General features: G+C 43.7%; 1 protein-coding gene across 1 annotated transcript in view; it reads left to right on the top strand.

Moving 5' to 3' along the window:
* NAPEPLD (N-acyl phosphatidylethanolamine phospholipase D) overlaps positions 1 to 19,435 on the top strand; it is a 39,767-nt gene that overhangs the window by 10,451 nt on the left and 9,881 nt on the right. Inside the window, exon 2 of the mRNA XM_077468430.1 lies at positions 17,260 to 17,566. Within this exon, the coding sequence (XP_077324556.1) occupies positions 17,260 to 17,566 (307 nt within the window). The remainder of the gene's footprint in view (positions 1 to 17,259; positions 17,567 to 19,435) is intronic.

The raw sequence follows: 19,435 nt of genomic DNA, 5'->3' as shown, positions 1-19,435 counted from the left end.
TTGTTTTACAGCAAAAAAAAAAAAAAAAACTGCAGAGGTGATCAAATGCCACCAAAAGAAAGCTCTATTTATGGGTGGCGGGGGGGAGAAAGGACATACATTTTGTTTGGGTACAACTTTGAACGATCAATGCAGTGCTGCATTGCAGAAAATGGCCTAGTCATTAATGGGACAAATCCTTCCGGTCCTGAATAGCTGATCGCACGACATGTGCAAAGTTTACACCGGTTACTAGAGCTTTGATCTGTTCAGGAGCTGCATATTTCATCTTTTAGACACTTTGACAGATTAGGACAAATGGACTTTGACTTAAAGTGCAGTAATAGACTAACACATTACAAGCAGTCAATTTAATGTAATCTGACTAAAAGACCTTTACCTTAGTGGCAGAATGACAGTAATCTACTGTAGATGGATCCTTACAGTTTTTTTTATTTTTATTTTTTATAGTAGGGTTGAAATAAAGACACTAAGTACATCCAACCTGAGTGTGTGTTTGACATTACCATTTTCATATCTGTAAACATTGTGTTCACTAAGGAATCCATCTTAAAGCTCAATTCCTTTTGAATTTACACTCCCTGCTGACACCACCACTGCCCCCCCTCCTGCCGAGTGTCCCCACATCAAGCGGCTTGCCATGTGGGCAGCCGAGCCAAGCTGCTGCTTTGTGTGTCCATTCAGACGTAGAGTAGTGGCTCAGCCCTGCCTCCTCGCCCTCCTCATTGGCTCACTGAATTTGAGCCAATGGTGCCCATTGCTGTCTCAGCCAATGAGGAGGGAGAGTCCCGTACAGCCAAGACACCCGGGGGGGGGGGGGGGGGGAACCTCTCTGGATGGAGATGGAACTCTAAAGCCTTTTAAAAGCAGGTTTCTTTCTTTCCCTCTTTCTTGCTTCCCCCCCCCTCCCCTCCCCTCTTTCTTGCTTCTCCCCTCCCCTCTTTCTTGCTTCCCCCCCTCCCCTCCCCTCCTTTCTTGCTTGCTCCCCCTCTCCTCTTTCTTGCTTGCTTCCCCCTCCCCCTCTCCTCTTTCTTGCTTGCTTCCCCTTCCCCCTCCCCTCTTTCTTGCTTGCGTCATCTTGGGTGAGAACCTCCTTCCCTCAGCCAGGGCATTGAAAATGGGTCCTGGATAGATATTCCAGCATGACAATGACTTAAAACACACGGCCAAGGCAACAAAGAAGTGGTTCAAGAAGAAGCACATCAAGGTCAGCCTTGAAACCTTAATGACTTGGAGAGCATCTGTAGAGGAGTGGGACAAAATCCCTCCTGAGATGTGTGCAAACCTGGTGGCCAGTTACAAGAAACGTCTGACCTCTGTGATTGCCAACGACTACCAAGTCCTGTTTTGTGACGGGGTCAAAATACCTTTCACTCATTAAAATGCAAATCAATTTTATAACTATTATAAATAATAGCCGATTACTGGCTCCGTTGTATCACATGATCATTGGCTGACAGCTGATCACGTGATAAGGGGTCGCGATCGCCCCCCCCCCCCCCCCTCTTGCTCGAATCAGTGATCAGACGAGTCTCATAGACTCGCCGATCACAAAACGCGCCGCGCGCGCCCCTCAGGGGGCGCGCAAGCCACTCGTGCATGGGATGACGTCAATAGACGTAGTCCCGGCAAAGGAGATCTGCGCTGTAGCCGTCATTAGACTATAGCGCGGGTCTCAAGTGGTTAAACACTCTGCAAAGTCAAGACATGGGGATTGCTTACTCGGTTTGTTTTGCCAATCTTTAGTGGGAATCCAAATGACCTATAGGTAAAACAATAAAATTATCACTTTACAAAGCTGCACAGATTCTTCTAACTACTGGGGCCCCATGACTAACTACATTGGCTATTTTCTGAAGAAGCTTTTGTTCAACAGTAAGATCAAATTGCCTGAAAGACCAAAAGCGATGTACGTAACCAAAGAAGTAGGTGAACAGGACCTGTGTGTGGTTTTTTTTGCAGGATTATGTGCAAACAATGATAATTAAGAGCACAATGTGTGTACATTTTTATTAACTTTGTGTTGAGTAAGTAACGGGTAATCCCTCACCAAATCTCCAGATAAACCATTATGTTGTACAAAAGCTGCTAACAGCTTTCAGTTCACACAAGAAAGAGTTTGGGGGGTTGATGCAGGACAAAGTACATACTTTTCTTTCTTTTTCTTTTTTTATTATCAAATCTTTAGCAGTATTGCGGTATGTCATTCTCAAACCCAAATGAAACCGAATAAAGGATTTCTATGCTATTGTACTGGTAATATAAAAATGATCACACAGTAAATGGCTGCATTACACAGTAGGCCACATTTTCCTCAAAGTAATAAAACCAAAAAAATACTAGAGATGGGTATGCCATATGCACAGACGAGTGTGCCTGCACAATGACCCTCTGGGGTTTCAAGGGTCCATTTAAATCAGATGGGTGCTACAACCCTTCCCATTGTCTTGTGGACCTGTATTCCGCTCACTTCAATCTAGCTGTAGGTTGATACACAGTAAATGAATTTTTCTTACTTGGCCAGTAATTGATTGAAGTGCTCAAAATTGGTCTTGCGCAGGGGTTTCGTGGTGATTATGTCTACTGCTAAAACTAGGGCAATAAGGTCCATCAGAAATGGAAGAGATTGTAAACAACTAAGTGCTCATGCACACGGACGTTTTAAAAAAACTGGCTGCAAAGCTAGCTCCGACGCCTGGAAAAATCGCCGTAAAAAACGTGATTTTTACCGCGTTTTGCATTGGCGTTTTTGCGCGTTTTTTAGCGTTTTTTAAGAAACACATCTTTTGGCTATAGCACTCAGAAAACAAAGAAAATATGTTGCGCGCTTGTGCGCGTTTTTGCACGTTTTCCCGCGATTCGCGTTTTTACAGCTCTAGCTCCACGCCACGGAACGCACTTAGGCCTCATGCACACGGACGTTTTTACAACCGCTTTTTTGAGCTTTTTTTTGCAGCTTTAAAAACGGCTGTCCATGTTAGTCTATGGCTTCATGCCCACCTAGGCGTTTTTGAGCTGCAAATGGCATAGGCGTTTTTAAGCTGTAAAAAAAACCCAGGACCAGTGCGTTCCGTGGCGTGGAGCTAGAGCTGTAAAAAACGCGAATCGCGGGAAAACGCGCATAAACGCGCAACATATTTTCTTTGTTTTCTGAGTGCTATAGCCAAGAGATGTGTTTCTTAAAAAAACCGCTACTTAACGCTAACGCTAAAAAACGCGCAAAAACGCCAATGCAAAACGCGGTAAAAATCAAGTTTTTAACAACAATTTTTCCAGGCATCGGAGCTAGCTTTGCAGCCAGTTTTTTAAAACGTCCGTGTGCATGAGCACTTATAGTAAGGACCTATTAAAGGGTGAATAAACCCAAAAACAAAATGTAATCTACTATGTGAAAATGTAAGCAGCCCCACATATTCAAAAATGCAAACTTTAGATCTTCATTTAACCACTTCAATACCGGGCACTTAAACACCTTCCTGCCCAGACCAATTTTGAGCTTTCAGCGCTGTCACACTTTGAATGACAATTGCGCGGTCATGCTACACTGTACCCAAATGAAATTTGTATCATTTTTTTTCCCACAAATAGAGCTTTCTTTTGGTGGTATTTGATCACCTCTACGGTTTTTATTTTTTGCTAAACAAATAAAAAAATACCGAAAATTTTGAAAAAAAAAAAAAAAAATGTTTTTTTTTTTTTTTTGGTTCAGTTTCAAAACTTTGCAAATAAGTAAGTTTTCTCCTTCACTGATGGGCAATGATAAGGCGGCACTGATGGACACCAATGAGGTGGCACCAATGAAGTGGCACTGATGAGGTGGCATTGATGAACACCGATATGTGGCACTGATGGGCGACACGGATGGGCACTGATAGGTGGCACAAATTGGCATGGATAAGTGGCACAGGTGGGCATGGGTAGGCGGCACAGGTGGGCATGGGTAGGCACTGATAGGCGGCACAGATGGGAACTGATAGTGCAATATATTATAATACGATGCCAATCAGTGCCAATCAATAATGCATGCCAATCAGTGATGCCCATTGTGGGCACTGATTGGCATCCATTGTGGCACTGACTAGAATCCCTGGTGGTCTAGGGTGGCATACCTTGTCCTTGGCATCCCTGGTGGTCTGGTGGCATCCCTGGTGGTCCAGTGTGGGCATCCTCGGGGGGGGGGGGGGGGCTGCTATGCTGATAATCGATCAGCACAGACCCCCCCCCCGTCAGAGGAGCAGCCGATCGGCTCTCCTCTACTCGCGTCTGACAGACGCGAGTGAGGAAAAGCCGCTCACCGGCTTTTCCTATTTTACACTGTGATCAGCCGTGATTGGACACGGCTGATCACGTGGTAAAGAGTCTCCGTCGGAGACTCTTTACCGAGATCGTAGTTGCCGGGTGTCAGACTGACACCCCGCAACAACGATCGCCGCGATGCGCGCCCCCGGGGGCGTGCAGCGGCTCATAATCCTGATCACGTCATATGACGTCCGGTCAGGATTATGAAACCACTTTGCCGCTGTCCATTTGCTATAGGGCGGGCGGCAAGTGGTTAAACAGTGTCTACTTAAAGGAGTTGTAAAGGCAGAAGTTGTGTGTGTGTGTGTGTGTGTGTGTGTGTGTGTGTGTGTGTGTGTGTGGTTGGTATTTAATATAATATAAATTATTATTTTTTTTTTTTTTTTGATGCATTTAAGATAAAAAAAAAAAAAAAAAAACCCTGTGTACAGCAGCATCCCCAGCACCCCAAAATTACTTTCCTGAACCACATCTCTCTCCAGCGATGTCCACGAGTGTCTAAGCCATGCGTGACACTCCTCCTCAAATGGCTGAGACACAGCAGTGGTGCAATTGGCTCCTGTGGCTGTCAAAGTCTGTCAGCCAATCAGGGGAGAGAGGGGGTGGGGTCAGGGCTCCATGGCTGGATACGGGGAGCTCTGACTCGGCTTGGGTGCCCCCATAGAAAGCTGCTGGCTGAGGGGGCACTCCACAGGAGAGAGGTGCCAGGAGCAGCAAAGAGGGACTTGAGAAGAGGAGGATCTGGGCTGCTCTGTGGAGAACCAACTGCACAGAGGAGGTAAGTATAACAACATGTTTGTAAAGTTATTTTTCTTCTTTTAAAAATAACAATCACTTTAAAGTGGGAGTAAACCCAGTTTAAAAAAACACTTACATTCCCGGCATTCTGGAAATGCTAACTTTCACATTGGTTGTGCTCTCAACCAAACTTTCAAACCATCCAATGGCTGGTTTCATAACTGATCACATGTGCAGCATTATGGCAGTTGCAGAATCATTAGAGGCCAAGACGGCAGCTTCCTTGACTGAAAACGATAGAAGGGTTTACTTCCACTTTAGTTGCTGCCTGCTCGCTGGGATGCCTTCATATGATGGCAGCTCTCGCACGGGGGCTGACGCTCCATGTCCTAGCAACCTTGACCCCAATCTCTGTAAAGAGCCACGCCCGTGACTCTTTGGCTACAGCTGATCACATGGTTAATCACAGCCGGTCACATGTAAACACGGAGATGCCGGTAATCGGCTCTCCTCACCTCAAAATGACAGAGTGTGTGGCGAGGAGAGCTGATCGGTGGCATCTCCACGCAGGGGGACATCTAGGAATGTAATCGGGGCACTCATCAAAGAACAGCACACCTACCGAAAGTCAGCCAGGTTAGCAGTAAAACAATAACTACAGCAGGATGTTTGTCTATCTAAACTGTTTAGTGCAGATGGAGGAATTGGTATGTGTGTATGGCCAGCCAGTGCTCCCTGAAAATTACAGCTGGCATATAACTTTTGAGGTTTTCTCTAGTTGTCAACGGAGCTGGCTCCAGGTGTGCCAGATCCTCTGTCCTCCATTGCAAAATGTGGTTCCATCTGAAGGCCCCAAGTGTGTCCTGTACTAAAAGGCGTTTTCTTTCCTTTTCCCTGCAGCAATTAGTTACAGCAGGGGTATTCTGTGTAAGGGGAAAACTTGGTTGGAGCAGAGCTTTGGAAAGCCCATGTGTGGGGTTTGCAGTTCCTATTGACTAAACTTCTCAGGAGTAGAGATTGGCTCAGGCATGTTCGAAATCCCACATGCCCGATCCCGCCAGGAAGCTGACAATGCACAACGCTAATCATAGGCCGTGAGATATTTTCCCGGCCTGTGCAGCTGCAGACTGGGAAATGTCTCACTGCCTGTGATTAGTGCTGTGTAGTGTTCGCTTCCTGGTGGGATTTCAAACAAGCCCGAGCCCATCTCTACTCGTGAGTAATGCACAGTATGGAGAATACACTTTTTTTTTTTTTTTTGTTTTTTTTTTTTGTTTTATAAAAAAAAAATAAAAAAAATTTAGTATTGTCAATTCACAAAGCCACACTAGTTAATTTAAATGCCATTTTATTTCATGATCATTTTCACAGCAAAAATAGTCATGATATGGAATAATAATATTATATTATCCTCATGGGATACAATAATCTATGGCATTGGCTCCGGCCATAACCACGGTATCCTGGCCTAGGGCAGCACTTTGTAAGGGGCAGCATGGACAGCTGGCAACACTTCCTTTTTTATGTTTAATAGAGATTTTTGGGTAAGTGAGGGTTATAGTCCCTGTCAGTTTTAGCCATTTACCATCCTTGTTCCATTGCAGAGATTTCCCTTCACTTCCTGCCTCATAGCCAAACAGGAAGTGAGAGGAAATCTATGCAAATTAAGGGAATCCATTTGCGCCCGCCCCCCAGGCCCTCAGAACTAGTGTCCCCACTTTAAAATTTCGGGATAAGTCTTAAACAGCAAGGGGTGTAGCCTTAACAGGAAAGGGGGAGGGGGAGTGCACCAGGCCTAGGGCAGCACAAAACCTAAATACACTACTGACTGGAGCCCTTTGAAAAGGAAAGTTGAAAACGTGGGTTGCTACATCTGTTTTCCGGCTTGCTGTCCCAGATTTGGATGCATAGAGATTGAAGGGCCTCTTTTACCAAGCAATGCTTATGTGACCTTTTGTAATGAGGGTCCATTAGGAAGGGTAAGCGGCTGCGTGTTATCGGGTGCCAGTGATGGTTTCCTCCCTTCTGCTAACCACCTTTGATGTGAAGTGTGCTGTCTTTGGGTTTATTTTTGAAACTGACTTATTACGTGAGCGCTGCACCCCATCTCTGTGTACATATATATTTTACTAACCATCTCTCTCCATAAGCGCCCACAGTATATAGTTGTGCTCATAAGTTTACATACCCCGGCAGAATTTATGATTTCTTGGCCATTTTTCAAAGAATATGAATAACACAAACTTTTTTTCGCTCATGGTTGGGGTTTGGCTGAAGCCATTTATCAATTGTCTGTGTTTTTTAATCGTGTGTGTGTGTGTGTGTGTGTGTGTGTGTGTGTGTATGTATGATAATTTTTTTTTTTTTTTTTTTTTTATATGGGAGGGTGTTGGTTGTTTCTGCAATGCTCAGGGGACAAGTCCTCATTCGTTTCCTAGCTATTGCCTTTTGCACTATGACTAGCGTCTCGTGTAGAAATACCTTTTTGTGTACCCGTCGGTTGAGTCTGGCATAAGTCCCAGAAGGCACATTTTTGGGTCAAGAGTGGCTAGAGAGCCCATATCGTCATGAAGGAATCTCACTATCTGTGTCCAGAGTTCCTGTATTTTGGGGCATGACCATAACAAGTGGATGAATGTGCCCGTCTCCCTCCCACATATTTGGCACAAGGTGGACTGAGAGTTTCTGTATCTGGCTACCCCGAGGGGGGTGAGGTACGCTTGATGGATTATATAAGTTTGGGTCAGTCTGTCCGAGAGTTTTGGCGAAACCGCTTTGCAAAGTTCCAACCCTCTCTTCCCCCCCCCATGCTTCATCCTCTATAGGTCCCACCGCCCTTTCCCAGCGAGGCTTAAGGCCATACGCCCTTTTAGTTGTGACAGGAGTGGAGAATATGTTATAAAAATGCTGATATTAGTTTTTGAGGATCTGTATTTTTGACTATTGCCATGATGACATATTGAAGCGGGCTGAGGAGGGGACAGTAGGAATTGCGTTTGGGTTACATGTTTGACTTGTAAATATCTGAAGAACATGTGGTTGGGAAGATTGTATTCTTCTTTGAGTGCGTGAAAGGTTTTTAGGGTCCCGCCAGAACTCGAGTAGGGTCTTATTGTGCCATAATGGGGTGAAGTCGTTTATATTGAGGAATCTCCAGCTTTAGCTGAGGCGACGTCCCATACGTGCCTGTATTGGCGCAATAGGGCCTTCTCACCACTCCGCAAATCAGCATTTCTGGGGCCTAGTATCGCATATAGTTAGTCTTTCGTGTATCTGGCCCACTATGCGCACATTAGCTGGAGGAACACCTCTGTCTGTCTTGTCATTGTGATATAATTGGGATGCAATATAGCAGGGGTTGACAAATTTGCTTGGAATCTAGGAGCCAGCTTAAAAAGTTAGGAGCCAGGTCCATGACTGCGATCCGGACCTGTCCCTGGCCTGACATGGAGACGAGTGAGGGGAAGATAGCAGCGCCGTCATTGCCCATAGCTCTTAGAGGGACATTTTATTAATTTTTTTTCAAATGACAATTTTTTTTTTCAATTGCATTTTAGGGTAAATATGAGATCCGAGGTCTCTCTGACCCCAGATCTCATATTTGAAAGGACCTGTCATGCTTTTTCTATTACAAGGGATTTTTACATTCCTTGTAATAAGAATAAAAGTGACACAACATTTTTTTTTTTTTAAAAGAACAGTGGGAAAAAAAAAGTTAAAATAAGCAGAAAAAATAATAATTTTTAAACGCGCCCTGTCCTGCCCGCATATAAAATCGGTGTTCGAACCACACATAGGAGGTAGCGCCGTGATCGGTAGAGCGAGAGCAATAATTCTAGCCCCAGACCTCCTCTGTAACTCAAAACGTGCAACCTGTAGAATTTTTTTTTAAACGTCGCCTATGGAGATTTTAAAGGGTAAAAGTTTGTCGCCATTCCATGAGCGGGTGCAATTTTGAAGCGTGACATGTTGGGTATCAATTTACTCGGCGTAACATTATCTTTCACAATATAAAAAATAATTGGGCTAACTTTACTGTTGTCTTATTTTTTTATTAACTAAATTATTTTTCCCAACAAAAGTGCGCTTGTAAGTCCGCTGCACAAATACGGTGTGACAGACAGTATTGCAACAACCACCATTTTATTCTCTAGGGTGTTAGAATAAAAAATATATATAATGTTTAGGGGGTTCTAAATAAAGGGAAGAAGAGGCAGGTAATATAAAACAGGCAGAGGCATTGTTGGTTTGTCATACCAACGGCGACCACAAGAGGGCGCCAGATTCCATAAGGAATCATAGGACCGCAGAAGGCCTCAAAGCCGCGGCCTAAATTTTCAGCCGCCGGCGGAACGCCCGACGCGATCACGCTGGGGGGGTCCAAAGAGACAGGATACCCCCAGCTGTGCTGCCCCAGGCGCGAGGTCGCTATTTCTAGTCGCCAATGCGACCTGGCGCCCGGGTTTTGTCGAGCCCTGCAATATAGTATAAGAAATCGGGCAACGCCATACTTCCCAGGTCAGTAGGGTTTTTAAGCACCTGCCATGCCAGTTTGTGTCTGTTAGGACCCCATATAAACAGCTTAGAGGGCTTCTAGGGTCTTGAAATATTTCAAAGGCAGGTATGTTTGGGAGTGCTATATAACATAACATAAAATTTTGGGAAGTAGAATTATCTTGATTAAATTTGCCCCCATACCCCCAGTGGCAGGCGAGCGCAAGTCCTGAGCTTAGTTTTCACATTGGATATAAGGGGTTCAATATTTGTGTGTGTATATAGTCTGTCGACATTCTGGACACCTGTACCCTAAGGTATTTAATGGTACTAACTCTTTGGAGAAGTAACCTGGCTTGTGACGCAGTTGGTGGGAAACTGTCTATTGGTAGTATCTGATTTCTCCCAATTTAATTTTGAAACGAGAGAAGGTCCCAAATTGTAAGGTCCGCGTACATACTGATTTTTCTCAATCAGATTACAGGAGCATAGTCCCTTGATTTCTCTATTATCCCGGATGGATATGGCTAATGGCTCAGCTGCCATGGCGAAAGGGGGCAGCCCTGCCTTGTGCCTCTGCTGAGGTCAAACTACTCGGAGGGCTATCCGTTCACCATCACCCTGGCTGTGGGTGACTGGTACGGAAGTTGCACCCATTTAATAGATTTTGGGCCAAAGCCATACCCCTCCAGACATTTCCACAGGTACCCCCATTCCACAGAGTCAAAGGTTTTTGCCATGTCTAAGGTTACTACTACACGAGATCCTGCCTCCATATGTGCGGCTTGCAGGTTAATAAACAATTTGCGTAGGTTGAAGGATGTATTGCGACCCGCCATGAATCCCGCCTGGTCGATGTGTTTAATCTTTTTAAATCATAATCACAAAGGAAACTACCACAATGACCCTGATCAAAAGTTTACATACCTCAGTTCTTAATACCCTGTGCTGCCCCCTTTTAACATCAATGACGGCTTGAAGTCTTTTGTGGCATTTGTGGATGAGGCTCTTTATCTTCTCAGATGGTAAAGCTGCCCATTCCTTTTGGCAAAAAGCCTCCCAGTTCCTGTAAATTCTTGGGCAGTCTTGCATGAACTGCCCATTTTGAGATCTCCCCAGAGTGGCTCAATGATATTGAGGTCAGGTGACTGAAATGGCCACTCCAGAACTTTCACTTTTTTCTGCTGTAGCCAATGACAGGTTGCCTTGGGCTTGTGTTTTGGATCGTTGTCATGTTGGAATGTCCAAGTACGTCCCATGCGCAGCTTCCTGGCTGATTAATCCAAATGTTCCAGTATTTTTTGATAACATACTACATTCATCTTGCCATCAATTTTGACCAAATTTTCTGTCCCCCTTTTGTAGCTCACACATCCCCAAAACATCAGCGATCCACCTGTTTCACAGTAGGAATGGTATACCTTTTATCATCATAGGCCTTGTTGACGCCTCTCCAAATGTAGCGTTTTATGGTTGTGGTCAAAAAAGCTAAATTTTGGTCTCGTCACTCCAAATGACTCTGTGCCAGAAATTTTGAGGCTTGTCTCTGTGCTGTTTGGCGTAATTGTAAGTGGGATACTTTGTGGCATTTGTGTCGTAATGGCTTTCTTCTGTCGAACTCGATCATGCAGCCCATCTTTCTTCAAGTGCCTCCTTATTGTGCATCTTGAGACAGCCACACCACATGTTTTTTCAGAGAGTCCTGTATTTCACCTAAAGTTAGTTGTGGGTTTTTCTTTTGCATCCCGAACAATTTTTCAAGGCAGTTACGGCTGAAATTTTAGTTGGTCTACCTAACCGTGGTTTGGTTTCAACAGAATTCCACTTCTTGATTAGCGTGTGAACACTACTGATTGGCATTCTCAATTCCTTGGATATCTTTCTGTTTTTATACTGTTCAATTACCTGTTCCCGCAGATCCTTTAACAATTCTTTTGCTTTCTCCATGACTCAGAATCCAGAAACGGTGCATGTTTATTAGGCCAAAATCACCAGGGTATGTAAACTTCTTCCTTTTTTTTTAATTTTATTTTTTATTTTTTTTGATCAGGTCATTTTGGTTAGTTTCTGTTTTGTGATTTAAAGAGTAAACGATTGATAATAAATGGCTTCAGCCAAACCCTAACCGTGAGTGAAAAAATGTTTTTATCATTCATATTCTTTGAAAAATCATAAATTCTGCCAGGGAGCACCACTGTATTGCCAACCAGAAGATACTGGTGCTTCTAGGAGCAAAAACCCTCCTAAAAGGAAAATCAATCTAACTTGCATGCGGTAAGTTCAGCATATCTGTGTGATAAACATTTTGGCAAGTGAATTAAATCATTTAAAAATACTACAGATATGTTATGCTTTTGTTCTTTAGCGTGATCATTGCAGAGTTAATACCTGTCACTGGACCAGAATTATAACTGTCACAAGTCCGGGTTTTCTAGCGCCTTTCAAGCACAAAGCTTTAGGTAGCATGCTATGATAACTTCATCCTTCAAATTTTCCTGGAACGTAAAACCTGCAAGAATGATCAGTATTTCTGGACTCATAGTAGATATGAATAGCTATGTTATAAATAGAATTGTCTGGGGATATTGCACATAACATTAACAACTGCCATATCGCCTAAAGAAGGTGCTAAAGCCTGGATAAAACTGTTACATAACGATGCGGGTGCTAGTCTGCTGTATTCTGCTATACAAAGGGATGGTGTCATTCCCTATGACTGCCGGGGTTGTATTTTCGACGTTCTTACAATAAATTATTCAGAACCCTGGGAAAGTTTGACATTAAAATGCACTGTAATATTCACATGCTGAAGCAGCAAAATCTAAAGCAGATGGATTGTTACTAAGATGTGAATAGCTGCAGATTCATACCTCTGAAGAGCTCGTGAGTGTTTTTTTCTTTGGAAGCTGTGTAAATAAATAAAAATTCATCATTTTTCCTTTCATAGGTTTGCTCAACAGACTATTGCTGAGACTGTGATATTGACTCATTTTAAAAATGTGTTTTGTATCCAAAGCCAAAATTTTGAAGGGAATGGGAGAAATGAGCAAAGCGTCATACATCCTTCTAATGATTCAGTAAACGGGCGTGAGTGGCGTGCATCACGTTAACAAGAGATCTTTTTCAAGTTTGCGCCTATTTGATTTTTAAAGTGAGATTTAAATCGGCTTGGGTTTGGGCCCCTAATTAACAGATACAGTATACCAAAGTAGGGGTCAACCAATATTTATTTCCTGCCTTTCAGGCCGTTAGCCAGTATTGGGTGCTGATCTGTAGATTAATTTATTTATTTTTTATTTTTTTTCACCATCCTTTTAAAAAAAAAAAAAAAAATCACTTTTTTTATTGCTGTCACAAAGAATGTAAACATCCCTTGTGACCGTAATAGGCAGTGACAGGTACTCTTTATGGCGAATCTGGGGGTAGAAGTCCCCCAAACCCCTTCCTCTGCACAAGATCTGCATTTTTGAATACTTTTCTTTTTTTTTTTTTTTTTAACTGGCGACTGTAAGATGCCAGTAATCCAAAATAATGTGATGACATCGCTTCTGGGTTACTAGATCAGAGACCTGAACAAATCCAATTCTGGCTTTGTTCAGGTCTCCGGCCAGCCTGCGGTTGTGCTGTCTGGTCGCTCGAGCCTTCTGATGGGACGTGAGACCTGGGTGGAGCGGCGGGGGGGGGGGGGGTGTCCTCTTCCACTGCTAGTGGTGACAGCCTAGCGGCTGCTTAGCCACATCGGTTGTTACTGCAAGAAAGTGATTGTACGCTCTAGAGAATGGTACCCGGGGGTGAGGCTAGCAGTTGCAGGGATCACCCCGCTACAACGCCTTGAAGCAGTATCGGCAAGTTTGTTACAATTTCTTCACAAAAAGTGAATATTGACAGATAATTGGTCGCCCCTTATACTAAAGTGCTGCAAATTCTTGCCAGATTGAGCCTGACATACAGGATTTAAACTGTCTGCTGGTAACCTGGCAGACAGCTCATGTGTCTCTCTCTCCTCCGTTAATTGGCTGTAAACGCAGGGTTAACAGCCTTCCTCCTGAGCGCCCGAGGGAACCATAGCAAGTAGCTCCAGCCCTCCGACTTGTGCCCCCATAGTTTCTTTAGTAATCAACCTCTGCTCTGTTTTATCAGTTTAGAAGCGTGAGGCAGGCTTTATGCGTGCACCACCCTTTGTTGATATCCCCAATGTGTTCAGGTGATTGCGGGTACAAAAAGTCCTAAAAAAAAAAACTTCAAAAGCAGGTCTGTTCTGAACTTAGTCCAGTGTTCTTTAGACTGCTTTCACACCGAGGCGCTATAGCGCTAAAAATGATGCCTGTAAAGCTCCTCTCTCTTCTCATTCCAGTGTGAAAGCTTGAGTGCTTGCAGGACGGTGAAAAAAGTCCTGCAAGCAGCATCGTTGCAGCACTGCAGGAGCCAGTACACACCGCTCCTAAAGCGCCTTTGCCCATTGAAATCAATTGTCAGCTTCGGCATAGCACCGCTGTTGCGGGTTGCGGTGGTTTTAGCCCTTTTTCGGCCGCTAGCGGGGGGTTCAAAACACCCAGCTAGTGGCTGAGTAGCGCCACTAAAATGACGGTAAAGTGGCCCTTTACCTCCCAAGCACCAGTGTGAAAGCAGTACGTCCAACGGGTCATGTTTTCAGGATTTCCCTCAGATGAAACAGCTGTGCTAATTACTGAGGCAGCAAAACTGATCAAATCACCTGTGCAAAATACCGGAGAGTCTGAAAACATGACCTGTTGGTGGTACTTGAGGACTGGAGCTGAGAAACATTGCTTTAGAGACTTCATTTGTAGGCCACACTTTTCAATACATGCATTGTGAAAAGTATTGATTTTCTGTTAAAGCAAATCCTGGCATTTTATAGTGGCATACAACTTTTTTGTATAGCGTGCGTCTGTGGTTTTCTCTTTGGAATATTAATCTATGATGTACTGTATGTTACATAATGAAGGTTTAATAAATATCATTTGACATAAGTTTAAATGATGCAGCTTATCCTATATCTTTTATATACATGTAATGAGTGGTAGGGCTGCTTTATTATACTATACAGGAGAGTACTATTGTGCGGTTTCATATGAATTCCTCTAGAACAGCGCACATCGCAGTGACAGTGATGTTTCTATCTACGCTCAGCTGTCACATTCTCATGTTAATTGCATTCTCTCTTCTGTGTGTTGGTTACATAACTGCCCCATTTCCTATAAACTTCAGATATTTAGGTATTTTATCCTAGGAGCGTACTGGCATTCAAATCGATATCTCCGTTCTTAATGTAATATATTGTGATATGCTCTTCATAGTAGTCCTTTCTTTGATATGTGTATTTATATAGGTTGGCTCCGCTCTCCCTGGTACCCTGGTTTCAATGCTGCCTTTTTTCTAGCTGTACACGGACACATTGTGTGGGGATGTATCAAAGATGTCATTGTTACTGGTGATCATCGGGCAGAGGAAGAATGAAGAATGGGCATACAAACAAAGGGTTTCACAGCACTGAACGTGGATCGTATTAGTCATGGAAATTTATTCTTGTTAAAGTCTAAAATTGATTTCAAAGTTGCTTTTACTTGAGCCTGACCACGGCCACCATCTTATGCTCCCTAGCAATAATTTGCAAATTCTTTGAATATATCATATCTATTTCTCGTAATAATTACCTGTTTTATATATAACCAGATTTAATAATAAACTATTGCTGCTTCTAAACCATTGTTCTGACAACCTTTTTTCTTTTGGCTTAACCATTTGCTGTCTGCCCTCAGTAGTTGTACTGCGAGTGGATCTCAGCTCCAGGCCGAGGGATGCACTTGTACGTTGCGGCCTTTCTTCCGGGTTCATCCCCTGCTGGTCTGTGCTGTGATTGGACACTACTCGATTTCCAATGATTTTGGCTGAAGTCAGCTGATCGGCTGTGAATAATCACACACTTTCGTTCTGTGTTTACAATACAGAACTCTGTGTACTGTGAACAGCGACCTGGCTGTGGCAGGGAGAAAAAAACAGTAAAGCAAAAGAAGCACACATTATACGTTGATGGGCACACCATTAACCCTTTGATTGCCCCTAGATCTTAACCCATTCACAGCCAGTGTCGATAGTACATTGTGCAGTATTAGCGCTGTTGACTGTATTAGTGTGGATGTCGGTGACAGTTAATTTACTGTCGTAGCTGCATAAATTCCAGTATATGTACTAGGGATCGACCGATCATTGGTGCGGCCGATATTTACTTTTTCTTTTAAGTATGGGGCACAAATGTACCCAATGTTACTGATATTGCTTCAAGGTGTTTTACCGGGGTGATGCCTGCAGATTTTATGCTACCGTTCTTTAGAGCAGACGGTTGGCTTTATTGTAATGACAAACGATGCGCCTCAGCTCCCTCCTCCGCTTCCCACCCAGTAGTAGCCCGGAGAGTAAGACTTGACAGGCTGTGAGGCAGTGGCAATGGCCAGAGAGTGCTAATTGCCGCCATTACTAGTGTAAAAAAAATAGTCCCCGGATTTCATTTTAAGAATCTGGTCACCTTACGCTAGGCCCTCACTGCAAGCAGTGGAAGAGGATGTCCCCCCCCTCCCACCGCCGCTCCACCCGAAGGCCCAAGTGACCAGCCAGCACATCCACCGGCTGGTCGGAGACCTGAACAAAGCCAGAATTGGGTTTGTTCAGGTCTCAGATCTAGTAACCCAGAAGCAATGTCACAACATCGCTTCTGGACTACTGGCATCCTACAGGCACCAGTTTAAAAAAAAATAAAAAAATAAAAAATAGAAAGTATTCAAAAATGCTGATCTTGACGTTTTGAATACTTTCAAGTGCAGAGGAGGGGTTTGCGGTCTTATAGACCCCCCGATCACTCCATAAAGAGTACCTGTCACTGCCTATTAATGTCACAAGGGATGTTTACATTTCTTGTGACAGCAATAAGGCTGCATTCACACCTGAGCGTAACGTTTTCAGGCAGAAAACTGGGCAAATTTACCACGATTTTGTGGCGTTTTTACCACAATTTCACTGCTTTTTACTGTGTTTTGCCGCGATTTTGTGCAGGGCAAAAAGTCACCAATGTAAAGAGAAGAAAAATGCCCAGATCTGCCAGATTCGAGCGACAAAAAAGGGTCAAATTTGTTTGAGCTTCAGGCGACCTGGAGTGGAGATGTGAACCATCTCCATTGAGAATAATGGATTTTTTTCCCCTCTCTAGCATTTTGTAGCTTCAAGCTACAAGACGCTCAGGTGTGAATGGGGCCTAACAGCGATTTTAAGAAAAACATCGGCACACACTATCTACTATTGGTCTGAGAGGTGGCCGAAATATCGGTATCCTATCGGCACAAGAAAAACTATATTAGTTGATCCCTAATATGTACCATAGTTTGTAGATGTGTAGCAGAATACATTTTAGCCTAAACCTTTTTTTTTTTCCCCCATTTGCTAAGAGTGATAAAGCCAGTGATCAAAAGCCATTTGTGTGAAATAAATGATAAAAGTGTAATTTGTGTACAGTGTTGCATGACCGCACAATTTCCAGTTAAAGTAGTGCAGTGTTGAATAGAAAGAGAAAATGCTCTGGTCATGAAAGGGGTAAAACCTTCCGGGGTTTACTTTTTTATTTTTTTGGGGATTTATTTGTTTAGTAATTCTGTGCATGCAGCATATGTGCTATGTATAACTTTCACCTCTAATTTGAATTTCAAATTTCTATTTTAGATTATACAAGGTTTCAGACGAAGATGAAAGGGATGAAGAATGTTTAACATCGAATCAGTACCCAAAAGAGACAGTCCGGAAACGCCAAAACTCAACCCGCAGCTCAAGAAGCAGTGAGTCTTCACGGTCTTCCCGAAAAAGCTTCAGGCTTGATTTGAGATTAGAAGAGGATGTGACCAAGTCTATGAAGGACAAGAATGGGAGATTTGTCAATCCTTGGCCTACCTGGAAGACTCCTGCCCTTCACAGTGCTCTGAAATGGGCTATAACGGAGAAAGATAATAGCAATGTACCCCATTCAAAAGAGGTATGTGTGTTACAAGTTTGTCCCCATTTTTTTTTTTTTTTTTTTTTTTTTTAAACATTTTATTTAAAGAAAAAAAACCTAATCCATTGTGAAACACGAAGTGCAATAGAACGTCAGTCGATATTTTAGTATGGAAATGTCGGACCTAACCAGGACAGGGGCTTCTGGCGAGGACTAGGAGCAAGCCTCTTACCCATTGACTATGGGCCCTGGCTTTTAAGGGAACACTACTCTTTGGGAGGTATATGCCTGAGGGATCCTTGGAGTGGTCTTGTTTCTGATTCAAGCTCGTGTCTCCCCCAAAACAGACTCTGGGATTCTAGGCCCGGGATTCATGTTTAGGGCCTAGATGCCCCATTCTCAACAATGACTGCTTGCTGATATTAACATCTCATAGCAGATGTTAATATCGGCAAGCCACCTGGTGCTGGCTGTCTCCTACTATAGTCTGTTTATTAAGCTGTTATGTGGTGTTCTGCTAAGTATGTCTCTCCCATCTCTCCTATTGTTTGTCTGTCTGTCTGCTAGCAAACTATTGTGGGATGTTATGTGCTTATACTAATGATAATGTGTAATGTACTTTATGACCTTGGGGCCTGGTAGTCAGACCAGAAGTGAGATCTCTGATTAATCACAACATTGTCTGGGTGGCTAGTTGTTTAATGAATATGATATGTTGTTTATAGTATATGCTAGCTGTTGTTTAGCTATGGTAATTATATTCCTGTTTTTGTATTGTTGGGATAATATGATTAGGGGGTGACTATCATCCTGTGGGGTATAAAGTATGTGTCTGAGTTTCAATAAACAGTCATTCCTTTGGATTTTACCTCACAACTTGTCTGTGTACGACGTTTGGGGTAAAAGGGGCTGGTATTAGCTCTCGGTCTGCTCGGAATGGTTTGAAGGGCAGGAAGCAGGGTTTGGCGGAAGGAAGCACCTAGTCGGGTGCCAAGCAGTTCTGTCACACGAAAGTTTTATTAATATTATTATTCAGGTTTTATATGGTGCCAACCATTTATACAACCCTAATGCAAGAGGGTTAGGACCCTGCTTCCAGGGAGTTTACAATCTAATGAGGAGGGGCTGGTGGAACATATGGCAATAACTGTGAGGGATAAACTGATGGGAGAAATAAGATGGCTAAAGGCAGGATAGGCTTCCCTGAAGAGATTTTTATTTTTGGGTCACCTAAAAGTGGATAGAGTCGGAGATGGCCAGACAGATTGGGATAGGGTGTTTCAGAGGATGGGAGAAGCTTTGGAGAAGTCCTGGAGATGAGCATGGGAGGAGGAAACAAGCCAGTGTAGGGATTGACGGGAAGACACTGAACAAGTTGGTAAGGTGGATGAGTCTGGCAGCAGCATATGCTTTATAGTGGAATTCAAGCAAAATCCTAATGACTGCCGTTTTTTACGTTTTTTAAATTTCTGTCTGAGGGTGCTTTAGCTAAAGCTTTGTTTACATTGGAGTATTAGAGCACCATGTTTGCCTGCACAGGTGTTTAGTGCATTTGCCATGTCCCCAAACCCAAACGGTGTGCTTTCAGGGACACACCCACATGGATGTCAAATTGGGAGCAGTGGCTGTATCCATGCAGCCTTTGTATCCCAATTGCCATGAATGGGACAGGCTAAGAGAGCCCAGAGCTCTCGGCATGTCGGATCCGTGTCCCGGAGGGCGGGTGAGATCATTCTGATAGGCGGGACTTGCGAGGTGGGCGTACGGCAAGTGGTTCTGGCCGTTGGAATGCAGGAGGAAGAGGCGCGTCATCGGCTGGTGCGTCCTTCTGGCCCTCGAGCAGTAAGGAAGGAGAGGACGCCAGAAGGTTACTTTTTAAAGAGCCGAGAAGGCGGCAGTAACCCCTGT

The sequence above is a fragment of the Lithobates pipiens genome, unplaced genomic scaffold (genome assembly GCF_037356315.1).
Source record: "Lithobates pipiens isolate NorthernLeopardFrog02 unplaced genomic scaffold, aLitPip1_a1.2 Scaffold_8, whole genome shotgun sequence".
Taxonomy (NCBI): domain Eukaryota; kingdom Metazoa; phylum Chordata; class Amphibia; order Anura; family Ranidae; genus Lithobates; species Lithobates pipiens.
The sequence above is the reverse complement of the archived record's forward strand: the minus strand, read 5'-3'. Positions and strand labels throughout refer to the sequence as shown.